The sequence below is a fragment of the Ambystoma mexicanum genome, chromosome 2p (assembly GCF_040938575.1).
Source record: "Ambystoma mexicanum isolate Mex_15411 chromosome 2p, UKY_AmexF1_1, whole genome shotgun sequence".
Taxonomy (NCBI): Eukaryota; Metazoa; Chordata; class Amphibia; order Caudata; family Ambystomatidae; genus Ambystoma; species Ambystoma mexicanum.
In genome coordinates, this window is record NC_090923.1 from 1434299550 (window position 1) to 1434323997 (window position 24448).

Sequence of the window (24448 nt, forward strand, 5' to 3'; positions counted from 1 at the left end):
TCTCTGTTGCACAATCTGTATTTTGACCAGCATGTTTTGCCTGTCTCAAACCATGGCAATTGACCCTGAGTTCAGAACCCTGTTGTGCAGTCTTTAGGGAGAAGACAAGATTTTCAGCATGAAGTCTCAGCTCTGTTCTGACCTGCCAGTGTAGACTTTATGCACATTTGCGTGTAGTTTGGGAAGCATGCACTGCTTTCAAGGACTTCAGTCCCCAGCGCTCTCTATCTTGCTTCTTTCAAGAGTACCCGCCATTTACCCAAGTCCCTGTAGGCAATTCACTTTGAAGTGTGCCCTATACACGGAATTTCACTTTCCCCAGCATTCTCTACTGGAGGAGCCTAGTTTAGGAAGATTTTTTGTCCAGCACATTTTTCATGGGGATACATCCGTCTGAGAATGGCTAGTTATGTTTGCACCACTGTGCAGTCTCCTTTGGTATGTATGCATGGAAGTGTACACAACATTGATTTGGGAAGGGTAATCCGGAACAATACATGAAGTTGAGAGAGCCAGTCACAACCAATATACAAATAGGGTGTTTCATATAATATCAGAAACACATATGTCTGATGGATGAGACAGCACAGTACACTTTTACTAATAAGTCGAAGGGATCACTGCATCATTTTGTAAACCATCTTCGAACAAAGCATGCCACTAACTTAGTGTTTTAGAACGAGTTGGACCATAATAAGACACTGATAAGGAATAAGTCAGCCCTTGGATATGGGGAGGCCTGTGACTAGTGGCTATTATAAAAATTAGTATTAATGACTTTGACACTTGTTAGTAAGTTATTAGTAGCCGATTAGGTGGGAATGCCCATCTGTGCCATGATGGTGCATTGTAACTCCAACCAAGTATTACATGAATGATTGGATGGGAGCCTTGAGTAGTTGCTGGTTGATGCATCCAGCAACTGCAAATGATCACTAATTAGGCCACTGCTGGGATTGAATTTTGCACTGGCATGGAACTGGTTAACTTCAGCCCTGCTTTCAATCACATGTGTGCACACTGTCAAACAACCTGCACATTCACAAACGCTGTTTAATCAGTTCTTTTCCATATCACATCACTGAACATAGAACCCAATGTCCCCTTAAAAGTCAGCCATTTTGAATGTGCTGCAGTTGCCCCAAATATCCTGCATTTAATAGTAACAATTACACCTCGCGAAGAACACCTTTTTACTCCAGCTATTTGCATTAAGATATTTGAATAGGGGTGAGCCTCGGAAACCTCTACATTGTCTTAGATATGTTCATGGGTCAGCTGTCAGGTCCCAGCTTCTGATCCCGCGGAGGCTGAAGAGGAACCCCACTAACACCTCTGAGACTGTAGACTCCACGAGTTTTAGTGACTACTGCTGAGCCCACAGTCTCAAGGGTAGGGGGGAGTGGATTAAATAATAAATTACAAGTCTTCTCTTTAGGTGCTCTTCCTTGGAACTCCTACTGAACGCTGAAGACCTACAATCCAAAAGCATAAGGTTAATCCTAGTTATTCCTTAACTTCTGCTCTCCCAACCCCAACTGGATACCTTTCCTCGAGTTACCTGTCGTCTGCCTCCTCCTAGATCCAGAAGGCACCTTTGAATCCTCTACTAGCTTCTTAGTACTGTAGTTGAGCTCACTGGCGCTTCTTCTGCTGTTTATTACTAGAGGATTCCCTGATGACTCCTTATCTTGATCTCTAGAAAGATGTGTATGTGTTTGGTCTTGGTCATATTTTTTTCTTTGACCTTTAAAACTCTATTTAAGTTCTATTCCTTTTTAGTGCTTAAACTCTCCTTACTACTCTGCTTAGCAGTAAATATATCTTGTCTTCCTTATGGGCAGAATTCCTGCATCATCCCTAATTTCCTGTATCAACTCTGCCTTAAGATAATTGCAACTGCTCCTTAAATCAGTTTTTGATTATGCCCCTCAATCCTGCGCAGTCGTGCATTGCGTGTTCAGAAGCTTTGGTTGAGTGCACATTGCAGCACACAATCCACTCCCTAACTATATTGCTTCTGAATGCGCTGTCACGTCCATGTGAGTTCACACTCCAAATGCGCTACCAGTGCATGTGTAATCTGTGCACTGCTGTGCCCCTAGGTTCTCTCCCTCATTGTTTTTTCTTAAATTAATCTCTTTTCTGTGGATGCGCGCTGTCTTTCCTAATACGCACAAACCTTCTCTTGATACCACACACCTTTACCCGCTAAGACGCAATGGCTTTCATCTGAACGCTTCGCTTACTGATTTCGCCTCCTTGCTGAGATACCAGCAAGGCCGTGCATGTCAGCACGTCCTTGCACGCAACAGGTCTCCTATCTCTAGCCCGCTGCCCGGCTCTCGTGCACCGAGTAACGCCATGTGAAATAAACAGATAGTGATTCCCCGACTCTGATCTTCCGGATATCTGCTTCACCCCGGTCAATTGCTCAGCAACTTTAAATGTTCACTGTTATATTAACTGCAAACTCATTAACCTGTAGGGCAGCTACAATTTTAAATTACTCAAGATGACTTCTCAACAACATTTTAGCTAAATAATTCACTAAGCTTTATAAATTCACTTAGCTCTCGTGTTCCTGTGGATACTCTTCTTCTGTGGTTTTCTGTCTGAAATTAAACTGAAATTGCTCTATTTTATCTGGAGCTCATGGCAGATGTGACCTGCTCCGTTGGTATCTTGAATTCTTGAATAAAAGGCAGTCTAGAATCCGTATCAACAGTCTAAGCCTTCAGCCAATCAACTGTTTGAAAAATCTTCTCCATCTTGGAAAGCGGTAACTTCAGTCCCCTGATAAGACTTCCATTAAGGAAAACATTGTTTGCTTCGAGAATCTAACACTCACTTCCAAAAACATTGCTAATGGATGAAACATCCCCCAACCTTATGTACTACCGTCCTCTTCCTGAGTACCTTCCCCGCAGTGCCCGGACATCAGCCCTTGCACCGCAGAAGCCGTATTTCTTCTTCAAAAGGTGGCAAAATAAGTGGGGAATAGTGAAAACAGTAGAGCACCAAAGTAGTATTCTCCAACCTCAGTTTTAAGTAGAAATGAAGTAACTCCTTTCAGGCATTCCAGCACGTAACCAAGAAAACGATATGATCACATCACCACGAAATTGAGACATATACAGAAGCCACCGCAAGGTTTCAGAAGGCTTTCACGAAACACTGCCATGTCATCTTCAGTTAGTCACAGTTTACTCCAGTGGCTATGTGGGAGGATGGCCTTGTTTGAGATAATGTTATCTCCAAGGCTGTTGCAAAGAGAGACATGTTCTTTTGGCGCCACCCTTCTTTACAGCAGAGCCAGATTTGATGATTTTAGGACAAACACGTCCCATTGTGGTACCCTTCTGCTGACAGTGCCCAACGAAACCTGCCTAGAATTATGCTTTTGTAGCACCTGCCCTGTTTTACCTAATTTTATTCAATGTGGGATGGATGAGAGCTGAAGAATGGATAACTATGAGGTGTGACCAGATGATCAATTCAAGCAGGAGGTCATTCTAATCATTGCATTATATAAACTTTGATGTGACCCTTTCTTTCCTTCTTTTGTTTGTTTAGACGGCAAAGGCCCCCTGCACTATGGTGTGTGCTCCACCTGGCTGGACCAGATCAAACCTGAAGAGAGTGTTCCCTGCTTTGTGAGAGGGTAAGAAGGGATATAAGCACATAATTAGCTGTCTACTGCCTTGTTTATTATGAAGTGCCCGAAATTTTGCAAATAAATGGTCAGATGGACCATTTATTCATATTTGGCCTGCTCAAAAATTCAGAAATACCATAATGTTGAACAAGGGGAGTGGGGTTGCAGTGGTGCCCCAGGTTCCATTACTCAGAAAGTGGGGGACAATACAAAAAAAGAAAGGGACCCTGCAGAGTCAGTTCCCACCCTTAATTGGGAGATGGAACTGACATTGCAGGGAGCAGCCTGATGCAGGGAGACAAAGGCAGGTAAGTGACGCTATGTTGGGATAATTTTAAGGGGTATAGGAGTGGTGGATGGAGGGGATATGGGTATTCACAATTTGCACCGCAGTAAAATCTGCCATGAAATTATCACATATATACGTTTATTATGTACATTTACATATTTACTCACAAATCACAATTAGAAAGAATATCATTTGCATGCTAATTAATAGTAGAATAATATCAATGACTTACCCGTATAAGTTGATATTAGAAAAGCCTCTTGTTCATGTGACTGAAAGGCAGAAGAACATCTTACTAATGTAGGTCATTCGCAGAAGAGCCTCTTACTCATGAGTCAGTCACAGAAGAAAAACTTAAGTCAGTCCATAGCGGAAGATCCTCTTCCCATGAAAGCAGGAGAAAAACCTCTTGCTCATGTGAGTCAATAAAAGAAAAGGCTCTTGCCCTTTGGTGTCAACAGCAGAAGAACACTGCAAACATGTGAGGCTGTAGTAGACAAACCTCTTACTCATGTTAGTTGCTAACTGCAGATCCTCTTACTAAAGAGTCAATAGGAGCAACACTTCCTAAGGTTAGTCCAGATTAGAATAGCCCCTCACGCATGGATTACTAGCAGATGAAATTCTCTCTCTTTCAAGCCAATAGTTGAAGAGTCTCTTACATAAGTCATCAAACGAAGAACCTCTCACGCGCGGTAAACAATAGCAGAGGATTCTCTTACCCTTTGCTGTCAATGGCAGAAGCACTATTGGTCTTTCTTTCAGGGTGACCTTCAAAACCTTAGGCATTTCTCACCGGGCACTGCATAAAAACGGACCTCAATATCTTCAAAACAAGCTGAAACCCTATCACCCCCACATACTCTAAGATCAAGCTCAGCCGGACTCCTAGTCATACCTAAAACAAACTCAGTCAGGTTAGGCGGATCATCATTCTCAGCCTTGGCCCCACGCTGTGGAACGCACTCCCACCCCACATCTGCCTAACTGAAGATCTAATGTCTTTCTGCAAATTACTGAAAACTTGGCTCTTCCCCTAAAACCAACCCCGTACTCAAACTAACTCAACCTGAATAACAACATCTCAATGACATCAACTCAACAAACTACTAGATCTTGAATAACAATAAGACAATAACAATACAACATCCAGATCCAAGCGAGAAATCGACAACTAATAACCGCTAATGTAAACTAAAATGTCAAACAGAATAGAATGGGTAAAGTAGATCAATGCAGTGAAGTGGATAAAAAGAATAAATCGTACGAAAACAGTAATGCGGCCTAAATTAATGAAATGGATGTAATGAATAAAGTGAAGAGGTTGGAAAGACGAATACTGGAGACTGATGAATACACAGACAGATGGCATGGAATATATGAATGCACGGCATAAAGGAAAGAACAGAATAGACAATTCAAGTACATGAGATGGATGTAGTACATGAAACAGATAGAAAGCATGGAACAGATCCAGTACATATGCCAAGTGGCGTGGCCTGAACCGATAATGCATAATGAATGAACGAAGTGAGTGGACCGTATGAAATCGGTAGAATGGATGAATCGCGTGGAACGGATGAGCGCGCTGAGCGGATGAATCCGTTGATCCGATGAGTGTGTAGAGCGGAGGAGTGTGTGTGGAGCGGAGGAGTGTGTGGGGAGCGGACGAACTATCTACAAGCTACTGGTGTAATACGTGAAAGGTACGGGCGAATTGTGGACGGTACGGATGAAACATTTGGATGCGGTGCATAAAACAACTCACAATTCACGGAAATGATTGGAGTACATGGAACAGATCCGAGCGCATGGGGCGGACTGGAGTGCATGGGGCGGACTGGAGCTCATAGAAGTGCACGACGTTCATGGAACGGGTCGGAGTGCACGTAACGTTTGAAAGAGCATGTAAACCATCATATCACATCACCATGCTTACTCTCTTCCTTACACCACCATTCAACTAGAACACAGAGATACTATGACACCATTCAGTATAGCTGTTCTCATACTAACATCTGCTTCATACCATGCATCACTCTAACTAAACATTGCTGGTTTCACACCCTCCAGCCAGGCGTTCTCCTCAGGCCTAACACAGCCAGAACCGGTCTGGATAAAACCTACCAGAACGAACACATACTCTTGATCTCTCGACCACCACACCTACCGCTATGAAGCAGCTACTACATGAATACCACACCAGCTGCACACATCTGTGCTCACACGCACTTTTGACTCTCTCTACTCTCTCTACTGACTGGAACTTCAGTTCCCGAGGGCGTTCAACCTACCAGCGCCTTGAGACTATACCAATGGTACATAAGGTGCTATATAAATGTAACATTAACATAACATCATACCCATGTGGGGCAACAGCAGAAGTACCTTATTCATGAAGCCAATGGTAGAAGATTCTTATACCTTTAGGGGGTAATTCATAGTATTCAGCGCACAAGTGGTGCACGCGGCTGGCGCACAGTGTGCGCGTGCAAATCCCTGCGCCAGCTGCGTGCGCTAAAATACATTTCCGCGCACAGCGTATTCATGGATTCCAGCCACCAAAACCAGCCGTGGCGCAGCGACCCTGCAGCAGCACCAGTTACGCCCCCAAGAACGCCCCTTGCGCAGGGAAAAGCCATCAAAATCCCCAATCCAGCGCAAAGGGCTGCGCTAACCCTGTACCAGCATGGCAAGCGGGGTGCGTGTATCACTGGGGTGCGCGGGAAGTTTCTCACATGATTTTAGCTGGGTACATGTATCACTGGGGTGCGCGGGAAGTTTCACACGCGATTGGCCCTGTGCGAGCGGGGTACGTGTATTACTGGGGTGCACGGGAAGTTTCACACGCGATTGGCCCTGTGCGAGCGGGGTATGTGTATTACTGGGGTGCGCGGGAAGTTTCACACGCGATTGGCCCTGTGCGAGCGGGGTACATGTATTACTGGGGTGCGCGGGAAGTTTCACATGCGATTTCAGCTGGGTACGTGTATTACTGGGGTGCGCGGGAAGTTTCACACGCGATTGGCCCTGTGCGAGCGGGGTACGTGTATTACTGGGGTGCGCGGGAATTTTCACATGCGATTGGCCCTGTGCGAGCGGGGTACGTGTATTACTGGGGTGCGCGTGAAGTTTCACACGCGATTGGCCCTGTGCGAGCGGAGTACGTGTATTACTGGGGTGCGCGGGAAGTTTCACACGCGATTTCAGCTGGGTACGTGTATTACTGGGGTGCGCGGGAAGTTTCACACGCGATTTCAGCTGGGTACGTGTATTACTGGGGTGCCGGGGAGTCCCACACGTGATTTGGCAGTGCGGGTCCTCCCAGGTGTTCCCTGTACACCCTCCACGGCCCCTGCAGGCAGCCCACATCACAGGGGACTACCCTGCATCCATGGTCATGTCCCGCAGGCAGCCCACCCAACATGGCCATGCCCCCCAGCAAAGGCACATGTCTCCTTGCACTACTGAACACCAACTCATGTCCCCTTGTACCCCCACCCCCCAGCATTGCGAGGCACCTGCCAGCAGGCCCCCACTCATGTCCCATTCATGTCCCCCTGCACCCCCACCCCCCAGCATTGTGGGGCACCTGCCAGCAGGCTCTGACACATGTCCCCCCAGCCAACACGTCATCACAATCTAGATCCCTGGCCCTTATGGGCAGCCTCCACATGCCAAACACCCACCCAAGTATTGCCAATGACATGATACAACCCCAATGGCAAGTATGTAAATGAACACATGTCCCTCACATGCACACAATGGGTGTAAGTGAATGTCAAAACCCATATCATGACATGCATGAAACCAATGATATCATACTACACATTGAAGTTTGATGAAAAAAATGTATTAAAAGCAACATAAATGGGATTAAAAATAAACAAACGGGAATTAAAAACAAAAAAGCAGCATATCCGTAAAATAATCAAAAACCACAAATCATAATCCAAAGGAAAGGTGTCCAAAGTCACAGTTCAAAAAAGTACATCCAAGGGAAAAACAAAACCAAAAACCAGTGCTCCATGGGTAAATCAAAAAAAAAAAAACATAATCCAACAGTCAACTATATACAGATAAACAATCCAGGGTCCATGATCCCAACTGAAGAAATGAAACCTATCTAAAAATACTACGTAATAAAAAAAACTATATACAAAAATGTTGGCCATTGTCCAAAAGGTCCAAAATCAAGAAAAAAGCAAAGGAAACCTAACACTAACTACATAACTATTTACAAGGGCAGCGGGCTAGTCCAACGGCTCACTGGATGTTGTCATGGGCCAGGGCATCATCGAACTCCTGTTCAATGGCTTTGAGGCGGGCATGTTCCCTGGCCCCGAGGTCTCGCAGGGATAAAGCAGTGTCCAGCTCCAACTCCCTGCGAAGACCCTCGAGGCACTCAGCCCGCCTCAGCGCCCTCCGCATGGAGTTCACCGCCCTGACCATTGTGAGCCGTTCCTCCTCTGCCCGCTCCGCACCTATCTGCTGGCCCAACCGCTCCCACACGGAAGCCACTCCCATTCCAGGGTTCTCCTGCCCTGCGCCCGATGCCTGCATCCCTGATGTTGATGGCCCCGAGCCATGATGCCTCCCACCTCGAGCCTGCCGCTGCCTCCGACGCAACTGCCTGTGCCAGCACAACGGCATCCAGGCTGATGGAATCCACCAACGCCATCGTGCACGTGCCCTGCCCGATGATGCTGTCACATCCTCCATCTGCTGGGGTCCAGTTGCTGGTGTGTCCACCCCTGCTGGACCTCCGACTCCCGACTGTGGCAGGGATGGGATCCCCATCGAGCTGGCTGCATTGGTCGGAGCAGGTCCACAGGGGGCCCTGGTGGCATCTGGGCCGGAAGACGGCATGGAGAACGACTGGTGCATAGTCTCCAGAGAGGAGGAGAGGGTCGCCAGATTGGCCGACACATGTAGGAAACCCCCAACCATGGCCGATCTCAACTGGGCCACGTCGGCACGGTGCTCTCTGTGATGACGTGCATGCTCCTCCCGGGAAGCACGCACCTCATCACGAATTACACCTGTGCGCAACGCGACACCAATCGAGACCTTCTCCATACGGCCAGGGGTCCCCTCGTCCGCAGGTGGAGGGGAGTCAGATGACATGGACATCTCCCCTACCTGCGGACGGGCCTGGGATGGGGCATCCCTGCTGGTGCATGATGGTGCAGTCACAGTGTCAGGGACAGTGACATGCACAGGCCCCTCCACGGCGACCTGTGCTGCCTCCTGCCCCTGCCCCTGGATTGCAACACTTGCACCAGCAGGGATGCCCCCACCAGGCCCCATGTGCGCCTCAGTAGCGGCCTCCTCCTCCTCTGTGGAAACCACCAACCTGGATGGCTCCACACCGTCTTCCGCTGTTGCAAGCCCCTGTGGGGGCTCACCCACCCCTTCCGCTGCAGCCGTGGGGGCATCCCCGCCGCTTTGCTCCACAGCGCCGTCTCCGCCCTCTTCTTCGCTTGGCGCTGTGTAGAGGGAGACATAGAGCACAAGCATCAGGGTACTGTACAATTGTCCCCTAGACAGGAAGCAATAGCAGATGAGTGGCACTGTCAAAGATCACTTCCATCATGTCCCTCCTCAACACATGGGTCAGTGCAGGTAAAACACATGCAGTAACAGGCATGGCGCATGCTATGGACATCAGCATACATGTCCAAGGGATTCTTGAAACATACAATGTTGTTTTGGAACTCACATGCACACACTTCACCCTAGTTTCATCCATCTGGCCTCGTACACCACAGACACAGTGGATACAAGGATGACTAGGCTGCATCAGTGAACCTGAACATTGCGACAGACATGTGTCATGCATCCCTGGCATTCACAAGTCACAGACACGCAGGTCAGACACACAGACATGGACAGCATACATGTACATGGCATCAGCACCCATCCCTCACCCCCACCCATGTCCAGGAACAGAGACTGGCATTCTCTCATGTGGCCATTCCGCATAGGACACCCCATGTTGCATTTGAACACATGCACCAACCGTGTGGTTCACACATTACTGGTCTCACATGCATGACGTCCCTGCACACACACACATGCATACATGGCCTATGTCACACATACAGGCAAGTATCAGACAACCAGCACACTGCGACATGCCCTGTCTCACACAGCAATGCTTGGCTACTTACCGCTCAACTCCAGACGGGTCTGCCTCTCAAGGATCTGGGCGTGGAGCGCTGGGCCTACGCGTTCCAGGACCCTCAGCTGGATGGTACTCATGCGGCCCCGGCCCCCCTCCACGAGGCGCCGGGCCTTCAAGAGGGTCCTGGACCTGCAGTCATCCCAGCGCTTCTTGACATGTTGGTAGTCGCGGACTGCCACCTCCTTCGCGTTGATGGCAGTCACGATGTCTGTCCAGATCCGAGTCCGTCCTTCCTTGTTGGCGCGCGTACTTCCGAAGAGGGCATCATACTGCCCCAGGACGTGCTCCACCAGGACACCAACTTCGGTGGCAGTGAAGCTGGTGCCCCTCTGCCTCTCTGGCCGGGGGTTGCCAGTGGTGCCAGATGTTGCAGTGCTCGACATGGCAACCCCAGAGGCAGGAGTGGGTGGGCAACTGGGTCCTGGGGCTGGGCTGTGGAGCGATGGTATCCCAGTAGGGAGTCTTCTGTTCCAGCAGGGGTGGACACAGCAAATGGACCCCTGCAGATGGCTGATGTGCAGGCACCAAATGGCAGGGCACGGTGGCAGCAGGCAGGCAGGCAGGCAGCAGCAGATGGCTGGTGGGAGGCTGCTCGGGGCTCTGGGGGGCAGTAATTCGGCCTTTTGGGCAGGAGCGTGGTCTTCCGTGTGCTTACGCGTGGCCAGCTTGATACGGAGTGATTTGGCACGTGAAAATCTTGCACGTCTGCGTGTAATTCGAGGAAAGGCCCTTAGCGCGTAAGCGTGTCAGCACGCATACGCGATTTCATTGGACCAAAGGCCCTTAGCGCGTAAGCACGTCTGTGACGTTTCGCGCACGGGCGTTTCCCTGGCAGGGCTTGTAGATCCCACGTGTCTTTACATTGCTCTGTACGTGCTTTCCGTGGGGTGTGGTGCGTGTGTTTTGCAGCCGTTGGGGTTCACACGCTATTACTTCACAGCGGGTGTTGGCTATGCGTTCTTCTACACGCAAGGCAGACGGTGAGTGGTAGCCCGCTCCCCCAGGCCGACCGCGTGTGAAACTTCCCGCGCACCCCTGAAATACACGTAGCCCGCTCCCCCAGGCCCGATCGTGTGAAAAACTTCACGCGAACCCCTGAAATACACGTAGCCCGCTCCCCCAGGCCCGATCGCGTGAAAAACATCACGCGAACCCCTGAAATACACATAGCCCGCTCCCCCAGGCCCGATCGCGTGAAAAACTTCACGCGAACCCCGGAAATACACGTAGCCCCCTCCCCCAGGCCCAATCGCGTGAAAAACTTCACTCAAACCCCTGAAGTACACGTACCCCGCTAGCACAGGCACAATAGCAGTATGGGACATTCATCATTGCTGTATATTGGCGCTTTTGTGATGCGCAGGGACGCTGCCGCCTGCCTTCGTGTGGCGGACGTGTTTAGGCCTGTGCGTGTCTTTGGCCGTGCGCGGCTTTGCCCTATTCGATTCCATGAATACGTGTAGTTCTCGTACGTGTGGGCGTTCCGTCTGCTTCCCAGCAGTACATCCCAGTTACGCCCTTATTTTCGCGCGTTCCCCATTCCGCGCGTTATGCCCCGTGTTCCGCCCCCTTTTTGGTGCGTGCGCCGAGGTTGTGCACTTTCACTGTGCACATTGCGCACGCCGTTCGGGATGTTGCATTGACGTGTACGCCATGCACGGGTTTGGCGCACATCCCGAGGAAAACACGCACAGGGACTTCCATGAATCACACGCGTGCGCATGTTTTTTCACGCTTGCGCCTGCTTGCACTACTTTTTTTGGCGCACGTTGGTTCCATGAATCGACCCCTTAGTATCATAACACTTTATTGATATAAGTCAATAGTACTAGAAGAATGTGTACCAATATCAGTAGACACTAGGATAACCCCTTACTCATGTGAGCCAATATCAGAAGAGCCTTTTACCCATGTGGATCAACAGCAAAAACAACAGAAGAACATCTTTCGTGTGCAATATTATCACAAAAGAATCTCAAACTCTCGTTAGTTTGCAAATGTACTTGTGTCCATTTCTACAGTAGCAGAACAATCAGGAAAAGGCATATCTAGCTTGTGTTAATCAATAGTAAAACATACTAATCATGTACGGAAACAGGATGAGAACATTTTACAGCATCAGTCATGTTAGTCCTATATCATCTTCGGTCTTTTCAACTCTAATTCAAGCAACCTATCCTATTCTCAAGAGACTCTTCCTTGATCCCTGTCTTCCCTCAAACTTCCCTCAAACTAGTGTCCTATCTTACTTCTCTAATTTCCATGCAAGCTCTGTGGATGTGCTATGTTAACCCCTTTCTTGTCTCTAATTCTCTGTTACCCCCCACTCCAGTCTGTTATTTGGCCTGACCCACTGCACTAAAACTGTTCTCTTATTCATTACGCATGTTCTCCCTGTTCTTCTGAAATACACTTTCATTCCTTTTGAACTTATCGGTGACTTTCAGCATGGCACATTACTCTATTTCTGCTACTTTCTTTCTCCCCTTGGCATGTTTGGCTCTGCCCTTTCTTGGTTTAAGGCCTATCATTCCATATCCTCGCGCCTTGAAACACTTGTGTATAGGCGCGTTATAAATGCCATATCATATCATATCCTATTCTGTTTCCTGGGCTGGGGACTCCTTGTGTCTTTTACTCTGCGTATGGTGCCCATCAAGACTCAGCTCTTGTCCATTATGATTTACTTTATTTATTAATCATCTGTCATATCAACTTTTGCACTACATTCTCACTTCTATGCTGATTAAAATATTTCTTTCCTTCCATTCCCCTCTGATTTCCACTGAACAACTTCACACTTCTATGTCTGACTGTCACCCCACTTTCAAGCGCTGGAAGCTCACTCACTCTTGCTCGTTCCTATCTCGCTTTTCTTGTCTCCATCTATTTTCAAATTAATCTGCTACAATCAGCATCTCTCTTTCTATTAACTGTTCCCCATCCCCTTGTGGACACCAGTTTCCATTCTTTAGGCCCAATATTGTAAAATAAGCATTACTTGAATCTCATATTCTTTTGCCTTTGCTCCCCAAAAATATCAGCTCATGTTGATTGCCTTTTATCTTGCTGTGCATTTTGTCACCACCTGTACATCACTTTAGCAAGCCCTTGTTTTCAAACCTTATTTCCTGCTCTCAGTATGCCTTTGGCTTCATCCATTCTTGTACAGCAAGCCTCTTGGTTGGAATCTGGTTTGTACTGCCCGTGGGGACATGCTCTGTACAGCCTAATATTTCCATTAGACTTCATTGTGTGAAATCCATCCTGCTCTCAGAGGACACCTTACTATAAAATCTTTCAACAGAGCAGAGAACATCCAAGAATGAGTTTGTGGTAGGTCGATCTTTGCCGAGGTCCTTTTAATGCCTTTCTATTTAGGCTCACTGTGGCAAAGCTCCATGTGCTTCAGTCAGGCTTCCACAGTCTCTGACAACCTCGTAACCGCTAAATGATGTGAGGGGACTAAATCAAAGTCTTCCTCCTTCTAAGGGCTCCCTTTGCATCCTTAATGGCTCTGGTCATTTAAATGTATTCGTAAATTTCTCTTTGCAGTTAATCCTATTTACTGTTGCTACCAGGGGGGTTGGAGGTTCAAGCAACATCTGCTTCAAGATCTCTGCAGTTGTCACCCTTTACCCTGCTTGTGGCATCAATGTAATCATCTGAGTCTCTCTAAGCCCTTTTCAAGTGGTAGCAGCTCTGCCAATGCTTGGCATGCACTTTATAATGCAAACGGTTTGCAGGCACGGACTGGCAGTCGTGGAGTACTTAAGAAGCTGGTGACACATAATCTGGTTAGTTAGACGCCCGTTAAGTGTATCTCTCATTCTTTTATTATTCTTGTGCTGAGAATTCTATCATTGAATTCTTTTTAGCCTTTCTTTTTTCGTGACTTTCAAAACATTTTTAATATTGTGCACTAAATATATTCAGGGTTGATAGTAAACATTTACTTAGGGTAACGCTTGGATTCCTAACCCGTACGAGTAGAAGCAGCAAGGTAGTTGCTGCACGCACGTGGTTTCATTTGTTAAAGACTACAAATCCCAGTAGGATTGTAGTCTCGGAGCCCATTATCCCTACAAAACCTGCGCGAATGCGCAGGCGCGGACGGGCAGTCTGTGGCAGTCCATGGGCAGACTGGGCGAATAGGCGTCCTGTGAAAAATCTCGCCACTTAAATTGGCTGTAATATGGATTTTCTTTTCTATCCACCTACCTGTCATTAAAATGCCCTTGTTGGAATAAAGACAAGTGAATCATTTCTTATTGTTGTGTTATAAGCTGACAATATTTCCATGCCCACACTGGCATAAACACACATTTAGGTATCCACGATGTATCACACAAAACAGGAATCCCCTAAACATATCCTTAAAGCAGTCGCTCCTACCAAGGAAATTCCGGCTCCTAAAATACTGAAGGTAGCCTTATTAAATACAAGATATCTGGTTAAACATATGGTTGATATTCATGATTTCATTCTAGATAATGATGTGGACATTGTGTGTTACAGAGACTTGGCTTACCGACGCACATGGCCCCACTATAGAGGAGTTGACACCCCCAGGTTATGCCTTTTTTGGTAAAGACTGAGAGGTGAGCACTGGAGGTGGTGTGGCAATTATATGTAAGAAGGAACTAGGCATCCGCCAATGCATAATGGATTGTGTAGGTTGTGATCTCCTACAGACTAAATTGCTTGTCGGTCCAAACCATAGTATCAATCTTGTTCTAATGTATCGCTCCCCTGGTGAGTCCTCTAATTTTAACGACGACATTGTAGATACCATTACACTGCTGTTGACCACCAATTCTGTGGTGGTGATTTTGGGCGACTTTAATTTGTGGAAGGGACATGCTAAGGATAGTAAGGCTATTAATCTTGAAAAATCCTTTAACAGCCATCATATTACTATTCACAACAATTAACCTACACATATTAAAGGACATATTTTGGACTGGGTGGGAAGTGGAAACATTTTGATTGACAACATGACTACTATGCCATGTGTTTAGTCAGATCATTTTTCCATCTGTTTCCAGTTGACACTTCCTATTACCCCACCCAGAAATCACGAACTGATGTACAAAGTGCATAGTAGAAATATGAAGGCTGTTACCTTACCTGTCCTCTCAACATGCTTGGAGGCTATAATGAATAAAACTAAGAACTTAGATAGCCCAGATACGCTTATTAAAAGATATAATGATGACATTTCAAAAATTTTAGATCACGTTGCCCCTCTGAAAATCAGAACGGTCAGAGACACTCCAAACTATCATAGATAGTTCACTCACGCGTTGACAGAACTAAAAATAGCTAAAAGACAGAACATTCTAGGCAAAAAGAGAACACCCCGGAAAATCTAGAAATCTGGAAAACCAAGGCTAAATACTATAAGATGAAAATAATAGAAGCAAAAACAGAACTTTTATAATAATGAAATCACCCAAGCTGGAAACCAAACTAAAGAACACTTAGGACACTTGAGGTCCTGGGAAAAGCCTGCCAGCATAAGTCTGGTCATTAAACCCACTAATGACGATTGTAAAAAAGTGCAAAAAGCATTTCCCGATAAATTTAAAAAAGCTCAAAAGAAAATTCTTCAAGAATTAGCTAAAATAACCCCTACTGCTATTCATAAAGATCCCAGTCATAATAATACCAAGAAGACACCGTCTGAACTCGAGACTGCCTCTAAAGATCTAGTTGATGGAGAGCAACTTTCTCAACCACCTCAGGCTGAATTTAGCTTTAAAGAGCACACCACGACAGAAATCTGTAATATCATGCAGACTATGCACCCCACAAATTGCCCAGACGAACTCCTACCATCAAAGATCATACTTGAACATAAGGATATTTTCGCCCCTTTCCTCTACCGGTTCGTAAACTCCTCTTTCCGTACGAGCCATAGCCCCCCTTCTATAAAACATGTAGCTGTTACTCCATTGTTAAAAAAAAGTTGGCTTGGATCCTAATGATGCCGTTAACCTCAGGCCGATTACCAATAATCTTTTCTTTCTAAAACTCGCTGATAAAGTAGCTACGCTACAACTACAGACACATGTGTTGGAAAATGGTATTTTCCACAAAAAACAGTCAGAGTTTCGCAGTTTCCATGTCACCGAGTGCCTTATTGGATTTGCAGACATATATGCAATCGGGTCTGGAATCTAGCAAGTCGTGGCTGCTGATGTTATTAGACCTATCGGCAGCTTTCGACTTGCAGGATCACAGGATCATGTTGCATCGGATGTCTACTGTGCACGGTCTCTCAGAAGAGGCAACGACTTGGCTTAAGTCATTTCTTGAGGGACGCTGTTCCCCAGTGCATTGGGGTGACAGTGCCACCGATGCCCAGATTACCACCTGTGGAGTTCCTCAGGGAGCTTGCCTTTCCCCTCTGCTTTTTAATATTTACATTATTCCACTATGTAGGGATCTTGACAACTCAGATGCAACTATGCAGATGGCTTTCAACTGGCACTGGTTGTTAGTGGAGACCATAATAAAGATCAACAAACACTGGATCAGGCATACCAAATGGTAAAAAGCTAATGACAACCAACTGGCTCTGCCTTAATGCCACAAAGGCAGAACTAATGCTGTACGGCCCTAAACAGGTTAGAGAGAAACTGGATCCCCTGTACAGCAGTTTCCTGGTTGATGGCAATCATATTCCAGTGCTGCATAAGTTCAAGACTTTGGGCACTTATTTGCAGGCCAATATACAGAATAATGCTCATGTAGATGCAATAATAAAATGTACTAATTATCATCTTAAAGTATTCCGCCAAGTGGCCTCTCTAGTTTCAGAGGAAAACTGTACTAAATTGGTCCGGGTTGTAATACTACCAAGAGTGGACAATTGCAATGCTCTCTTGGGAGGAGCCACAAAGGTGGACCTTCAGAGACTTCAGAAGATTCAAAACTCTGCAGTATACATTGTCTTCCAGATGAAGCGTCTTGAGCCCACATCAGCAGCCAGGAGGATTCTCCACTGGTTGCCAGTCTCAGCCAGGATTCAATTCAAACTTCTGACCATTTGTCACAAATGTGTCTACGGTAACGCACCTATATATCTTAAGAACAGCTGAGATTATATATCCCTAGAAGATCACTTCGGTCAGCTAAAGATGGTCTCCTGCAAGTAGATTGTTTTAAAAGAGCTGGCGGAAACGGTCACGCTTTTCATGTGTGGGCCACACAGGCCTGGAATGCCCTGCCGGCTCCTCTACGTAACACAGTCAACCTCCTGGCTTTTTGGAAACAGCTGAAGACATTTCTGTCTATTTAGTCCTTGACCTGCCATCTGGCTTAGATAGGGTTCTTTCGTTTCTTCTATGGTGCCTGGACGCCTTCAGGCTTTGGCACCTTATAAATAAAATGGGCCTCATTACGACCCAGGCGGTAAGGGGTTAACGGCACCGTAAAAGGTGTCGGCGCCGTTAAACCCTTACCGCCTAATTATGAGTTCCCTTTGCGGGTCCCGACCTTAACTGCTGGTTTTACCAGCCGTTAAGGAAGGAACCCGCAAAAGGACTTTCTAGGTAATTAAGGTACCGCAATTTGCGGTACCGTAATTACCGCCTTCCCCATTCCCATTGAGCCCTGTGGGGGCAAAAATGGGAATGGGGAAGGGTGAATGGGGAATTACCGCCCCGCCAACTTTGGAATGGGGCGGTAATTCCACCATTCACCATGGCGGAGTTGGTAAAATACCGGCGGCAACCATGGCACTACTCGCGCCATGGTTACCGCCTTGGTCGTAATGAGGCCCAATAACATAACATAACATACCTCAGGTCTCAACTGAGGCAGACACAGGATTTCAGTTTATCATTATGCAAACACATACCCCCAGAGCAAACTCTTAGATCACAACACTATGTGAATAAATTAGGTGTAGTAGAGGGTGTGGATAGGTCCACAGTCCTCTCTCTCTGTCTCTCTCTATCTCTCGCCTACCTTTCTTTTCCGCTCACCCTCCCCTCTGGCTCTTCTCCTTCCTCTCTTCCACTCTCTTTTTATATAATTATTATTATCATTATTAAAATGATCTCCCCCCTCTCCACCCGTATCATTGTGCCCCCCTTGCATGCTCACTCTTTTCCTCACTCATCTTTTCCGCACTTCTTTCTCTCCAGCTGAAACCTGATGCCTCTAGCTGGAACTTGACACAAGACCTGGGTCTCTGGTGCATTATTACAACAACTAAGCTGGATGTAGAGCCTTTCACAGTCAGGCACAGGCTCCTTTGCTTGTTGGTATCTTTAGGCCGCTGCAGAGAACAAGCCACACCACCATTGGGGCGGCTGCACCCACAAAACCTCCACTGTCTGCTTACATTACATACTGCATTGGGATATTCAAGGAGTGGGAAACTGATTTATGTTAAGAGTTGAAAGCCTTACTCTGCTAATGTTAATCAAAAGTAGAAGATAGTTTTTTAGTCAAAAGCAGAAAAAGTCTCATCTTTTGTAGTCAGGAGCTGCACATCTTTTTTTAAAATTCGTAATAAAGCAATATGCCCCGAGTGGCCGGTGCATTACCAGAGTCGGTAATGCCCCCGCCGCAAGGGGCTTATAGCTATTAGTACCCCGGCCCGCAAAAACTGTGTGACCGCGGCACTAAAAGCTTTTTTTTTGTCCCGAAACGCTGCAGTGCTTCGGGGAACAAAAAAAAAAACGACAAAGAAAATGGCCGCCAGGAAAGGGAAAACAGAGTCCGTTTTCCCTTTCCATGGTGGCCATCGGGAGCGCACACCCTGGAAACAGAAGCGTTTCCAGCGCGTCCGCTCCCGAAAAAAAAGAAGGTAAGTGAGGTTGGGAGGGTGGAAGGGAGGGGAAGGGGGGAAACATTTTTAAAAAAAAATAAAACGTACCTGGGTCGCCAGGGGGGAGGGGATGATGGAAGCCTCCTGCCGTGTGGAGGCTCGGAGCGGGAATGGCCCCGCTCTGAGTAGAAGGTAAGTGGGTTGGGGAGGGCAGGGAGGTGGGAGAGGGAGGAAAGGGGAGGGAAAAATAAAGCCTTACCTCAGTCCTTGGCGGGGGGCAAAGGTAGCCTCTTAGCCGTGGGGAGGCTCAGAGCGGGGATGGCCCCGCTTCGAGCACCCTCATTGGCTGAGGGGCTGCCACGCACCCCGCCGAGGACAAAGGCCTTGGAATCCCGACAGAGGGATTACCGGCCTGGTAATGACTCGGCGAGGGACAAACAGAATGGCTCTTTCATTCTGATTGCGCCCTCGCCGGGTACTAATATTCATTCCCCCCAAGCCACCGAAAATATCATAGCCATTAATGTTATTGTTTTAGTTCCTAGTATTTCCCTGGTCCTGAAACAATACACCAGGAGGCACAAGGGAGAATCTCCCTGGATTGTGGGAGACCTGATTAAAAAAAAAGTAAAGATAGCTTGAAAAGGCACTCCATTAAAACATAAAAAAGCCTTTAATTGATTAGAAAACAACATGGTGTTTAGAAAGAAATAATTCTCAGTTATGAAATCCCTCATCTAATGTTCAACAAGCATAATTCTAAATGAAAATTTCCATTATGGATGATCTATATTGGTTTCCTCATAGAAACCTTTCACAATCGCACGGATCCTTAATGATGGGGTATATATGGCGAGTAGCCGCATGGCTTAGTGTGAGCGATAGTAAGGGAAGAGTATCTTACTCAAATCTAACAGAGCTTTGCACTGTGGCTGAAATAATGTGGCAAGTACAAATAGATCTCATCTTAATCAGGCTCATGAACCACAAGTGCATTGGTGCTGTGTTGGCCCAAAGGAACAAGGCCATGTACATGCCCTAGCCAATAGGTTCAAGAGAGTGCTCCTTTGTTTGTCAGCAATGGAATGGCATTATGTCACATAACAGCCCAAGAGAATTAAATCCATGAGGCATATGGATTGCCAATTCACATACAGAGTGCAACCGTTTCCTAAGTGCATTCACAGCATATCTTGTGAAACGTTTCTTGGAGACTAAATAGATTTATAGTTATATGTGTGAACAAGAAGTTGATGTTTTCCCATTGCCAACAGGGTGTGAGGAAGGAAAATGTACTTCTTTGACAAGTGGAAATATGCAAAGGAAAACTATGCCCGGCATGTATGCCTATATGATATGCAATACAATAATTTCTCAGATGTACTAAGAATAGACGACATGGATGTCTAGCCCAGTGGCAAAGATTGACCACATGGGCTGGTGGAGAAGCATCAAAGTTTGAATAGATGAGGGATGTGAGTGTAATGCTGCTGCAGACATGGTAAAAAGGTCAAAACAATAATGTATGTTCATTATTTGTTCCAACTCCATGCTTTCTTCAGAGCAAATTCCTTCCGGCTGCCTGCTGATCCTACAGCCCCATGCATCCTCGTAGGGCCTGGCACTGGCATTGCTCCCTTCAGAGGGTTCTGGCAACAGAGACTACATGACATTGAGATGAAAGGTACAGTATGGCATTTTAGAATAGGACCATCGAGAACGCGGTAAGATTAGATTTCCAACTGCACTGCATTCTGGGTTTTCCAATTCTTCCCACTCTTCCTTGGCCACCAATGGGGTAGTGTGGTGCTACCCTTTATCATCAGAAGGTTGGCACCTTAAGGATCAATAGTATTTAAGAATGATCATGACCTGTGGATTGTCTGTAAACTAATTGGTCCTACTAATCAGGTGAAGCGCACTGTCCCATGCTTCCTTGATTAGTTTTAAAGAAGTATTTAAGGAGCTCGGTGATCCTGCCCAATGAGGGGCATCTAGGATGCAGTAGGTGTCCTCCTATTCATTGATCAGGATCTAAGGAGCTGCAGAGGTTCTAAGCATATTGATTAGCATTTGATGTCTAGTAGACACATCTACTTGTTAATTACTATTCCGTGTCATGTAGATGTGCCCAACCCACTGAATAGTATTCAAGATGCTCTGAATGTGCTGCACCCATTGATTATGGTACTGTAGACATGCCCCAGTATTCACAGTGCTGTGATTCTGTTGCATCTATTGAATAATAACTAGTTAAGGTTCTGCGGCTCCACCTATTGGTTAGTAGTTAAGGTAATGCAGATATGTCACAAACATTGATCAATATTTAGTTTGATTGAAACATCCAATGGAAAATAATTTGTATTTTTGGTGCTGTAGATATTCCCTATCGAAGAGAAGGTGAGGTACTGATAGTTTTGACTCGATATTGACTACTGTACTGTTGTGGCTTCCATTGGTTTTTAAGGTCAGAGACCTGGAGACATGGTCCTAGTCTTCGGCTGCCGCTGTGCTGAATTCGATCACCTCTACAAGGAAGAAACCCAAGAGGCCATGCAGAGGGGAGCCTTAACTGAGGTGTTCACAGTCTACTCACGAGAGCCTGGGATGCCCAAGGTAAGAGAATAACCCGTTTTAGTCAGCATGTTAATTCATGATGCATCTATGGGTTTCAGTGAGATGACTACAGGTGTCTGATAGGCCTCAATACATTTTTAACCCTTTCAGTGCCCCAACCTCTGACTGAAAGTAAGGTATTTAGCATGCAACAAATAAGTTATGAGATTTACTCAGTATGGCACTAGATGGTCTCATGATGCTACGACAACTGATACACAGATAAACAGGCCCCAGCACCGATGAGCCACTGAATGAATTGCCAGATTATACTTTTTGGGGGAAACACGATTCTAAATACATTAGAGTGATTATCTCCTGATACATCTTTCCAAAGCTCCCCATAGGAACCAAAAAGGTATGTGGGCGGTTGAACACCTTGGAGACTCTAGGTAATCTAGACAGGCACTGGCAACATATGTTGTTCACTTGGAGCACAGGAACTAAACAGAAGCATATGGTGTGAATCTGGCTCTGAAATGTGAAGGTCTTAGAAACTCTCTGCACAGTGCACCTCTCCTTGAATTGGCAGTAGTTAGTGGTAGGAAAGATTTTCTTTTTGCACCTTTCCCTCCATTGATTCCTATGGGACCCCATTCTTTTTGCTAGTTAGTTTTTAACCCTTTCCTGACTTTTTTGAGTTCCAGTAAAGCCTTTTACTTCCCTTGCCTGTTTTGCTCATTCTATTGGGAAACTGACTAGTCCCTAAGACTGTCAGTACTGATAGACTATGGGGCACGGGGGGCATTACAAATTTGGCGGTGCAGTAAAAGGGCCGATAAAAGTGGCCGTAATTCCACCACAAGCACTTTTACTGCACCGCCAAACTACAGGTTTGACAGTGGGGTTTGCCTGATTTATCTCCAGCCAAGAGCTGGAGCTAAATCAGGCCCCCACCGGCCGAAAAGAGCCGCTATTACCTTCGCCAGTAATACCAGCAATCCCCTCCATGGAGTCCTATGGCACTCCCTGGAATGGGAATTTACTGCCCTTTCCGCCACCTGGACTATCGGGATATCAGGTGGCAGAAACGGTAGGGCAGTTTGCCGGTACCCCACCAGAATTACTGCCCGGATATCGGCAAACTTATAATGACCCCCCCCTTATATGTCTCTGTTTATTAATTCTTGAATTTTTACAATTGCACACATCACCATAAAGTGAAGTGCAGTTAGGATCTTTAATATCATTAAGACTTTTTGTATAATGGATTTTTGATTACTGTTACTCACCGGACGGAGAGTACCCAAAGACAGGATGCCTGGATGGTTCGGATAGTTGCTTGAAGAGCCTGGTTGGAGCCTGCAACCAAGCCTCCTCTCTGTGAGGGAAGAAGATCTTTTCTGCGATATGACCCTCTGTTGTAAATGTAACAAACAGAGACCGATAGCATAAAAGAGCAGGGAGAAACGCACCGCTTCAGACCCAGCTGAAAAGAAAGGAACAAAGGTGAGTAACCAAGAAGAATGAGAACCACTTCCCCATATCTAATAGCTAACAATTGTTACCTTTGCGCCTTTCCCTCTATCCTGAAGGAACAGGGACTGGATGCACCCACCCCTTCGAAGCAGAGAAGGCTATCAAACACTATTCTTCCCAAGGATAAGTTAGTATATGACAGATACTGCAGTATTCTTACCACTGCTTGGAAGTATGGGCGATTGAATGTCCAGGAAGGGAAACAACGAAAGTGTAAAATAAAAATTGGGAAGGTAGCTTTGCCCGGGCGACACGAGGAGCGCACTAAAGACGAGTTGGTCCCAGCATGCACTAGAATGAAGGCAGTCCAGGTGGAAGAGTATAATCCAAACAGTCAGAACACAGAAAGGGAGATGGGTGGCAGAGATGAGGAAACCACTCCTCAAAATCACATCAGAAGGAAACTGTTCCAAAATATAATGAGGTACGTAGCCAATGGCAATCCGACTTACCGCTCTTAAAATACCTGAATACCTGTCCTCAGGACACAGGCGGCTGCTGATGATTGTCACGTCTCTCGTAAGCGGTGTTTCCAGAATGAGAGAGAGACAGGGAGAGCCACTGTGGAGCAGTAAGCCAAGAGAATCTTTGAGCGTTAGCAAGGGTTCGGTACACAAGAAAGCCGTCGGGTGCAGGATCGTGATCCAGAGGCAGTCCATGGGTGATTGCAAGGATTCAGTACACGAGAAAAGTTGTCAGGTGCAGGAATGTAATCCAAAGACAGTCCGTGGGCATTTGCAAGTATTCAGTGCACAGAGGTAAATGGTATGGTGGATCGTGAGCCAGACGCAGTCCGTAAACATAAGCGAGGGTTCGTTTCACAAGAAGGCAAAATTCAGAAGTGTTGACACGAAAGTCCAGAGAGCGCCAGTTAGCAACATGCAAACAGAATCAGCGTTCCGCGGGCTGCTATTGATTAAATCAGGGAGGAGGCATGACCAGATGAAAACAAGGCTCTCGTGTCTGCATACAATGGACTACAAAGTGGTGCTAGGAATCATGGGAGATGTAGGTCGTAAAGGGAGACGGTGCAGCTTTCTCCAGGGCAGCCACCAGTGGTGGGTGCAAGAACGGCGCTGGAACATTCCTTATACCGCAGTGAAGCGCTAAACCTCTCCTGAGAGACCTGGTAGTAGGTCTGTCTTTATTGTGTAGTGACACGGACACAGAAAAAGCCCTCAGCGGGTGCCGGAGCGTAATAGTTACTTTGACAATGAGCCTAAGACAACTTGGTGGCAGCAGTGTGATTTTGACTGTTTTTGTGAAATCTTACTCGTGCACTTTTGCATTTGCTGCAAACGTCTACTAAAAGGTAGCTAGCACCCCAAAATGGCTTTGCCATGGGATTTTTCGCTTGTTTGGTCATATTTTTCTTTGGCCTTCTCAGGTCAGGAAATGCCTTATATGGAAATCCCTTTCCTGGAGAAAGTCTAA

At 46.5% G+C, this 24448-nt stretch overlaps 1 protein-coding gene across 3 annotated transcripts in view; it reads left to right on the forward strand.

Annotated features, from left to right (window-relative positions):
• The window catches only part of NOS3 (nitric oxide synthase 3), a 937759-nt gene that overhangs the window by 797690 nt on the left and 115621 nt on the right, over positions 1-24448 (forward strand). For all 3 annotated transcript variants that reach the window (XM_069645958.1, XM_069645960.1, XM_069645959.1), the window contains 3 exons: positions 3577-3664; positions 20482-20603; positions 21387-21535. In XM_069645958.1, the coding sequence (XP_069502059.1) occupies positions 3577-3664; positions 20482-20603; positions 21387-21535 (359 nt within the window). The remainder of the gene's footprint in view (positions 1-3576; positions 3665-20481; positions 20604-21386; positions 21536-24448) is intronic.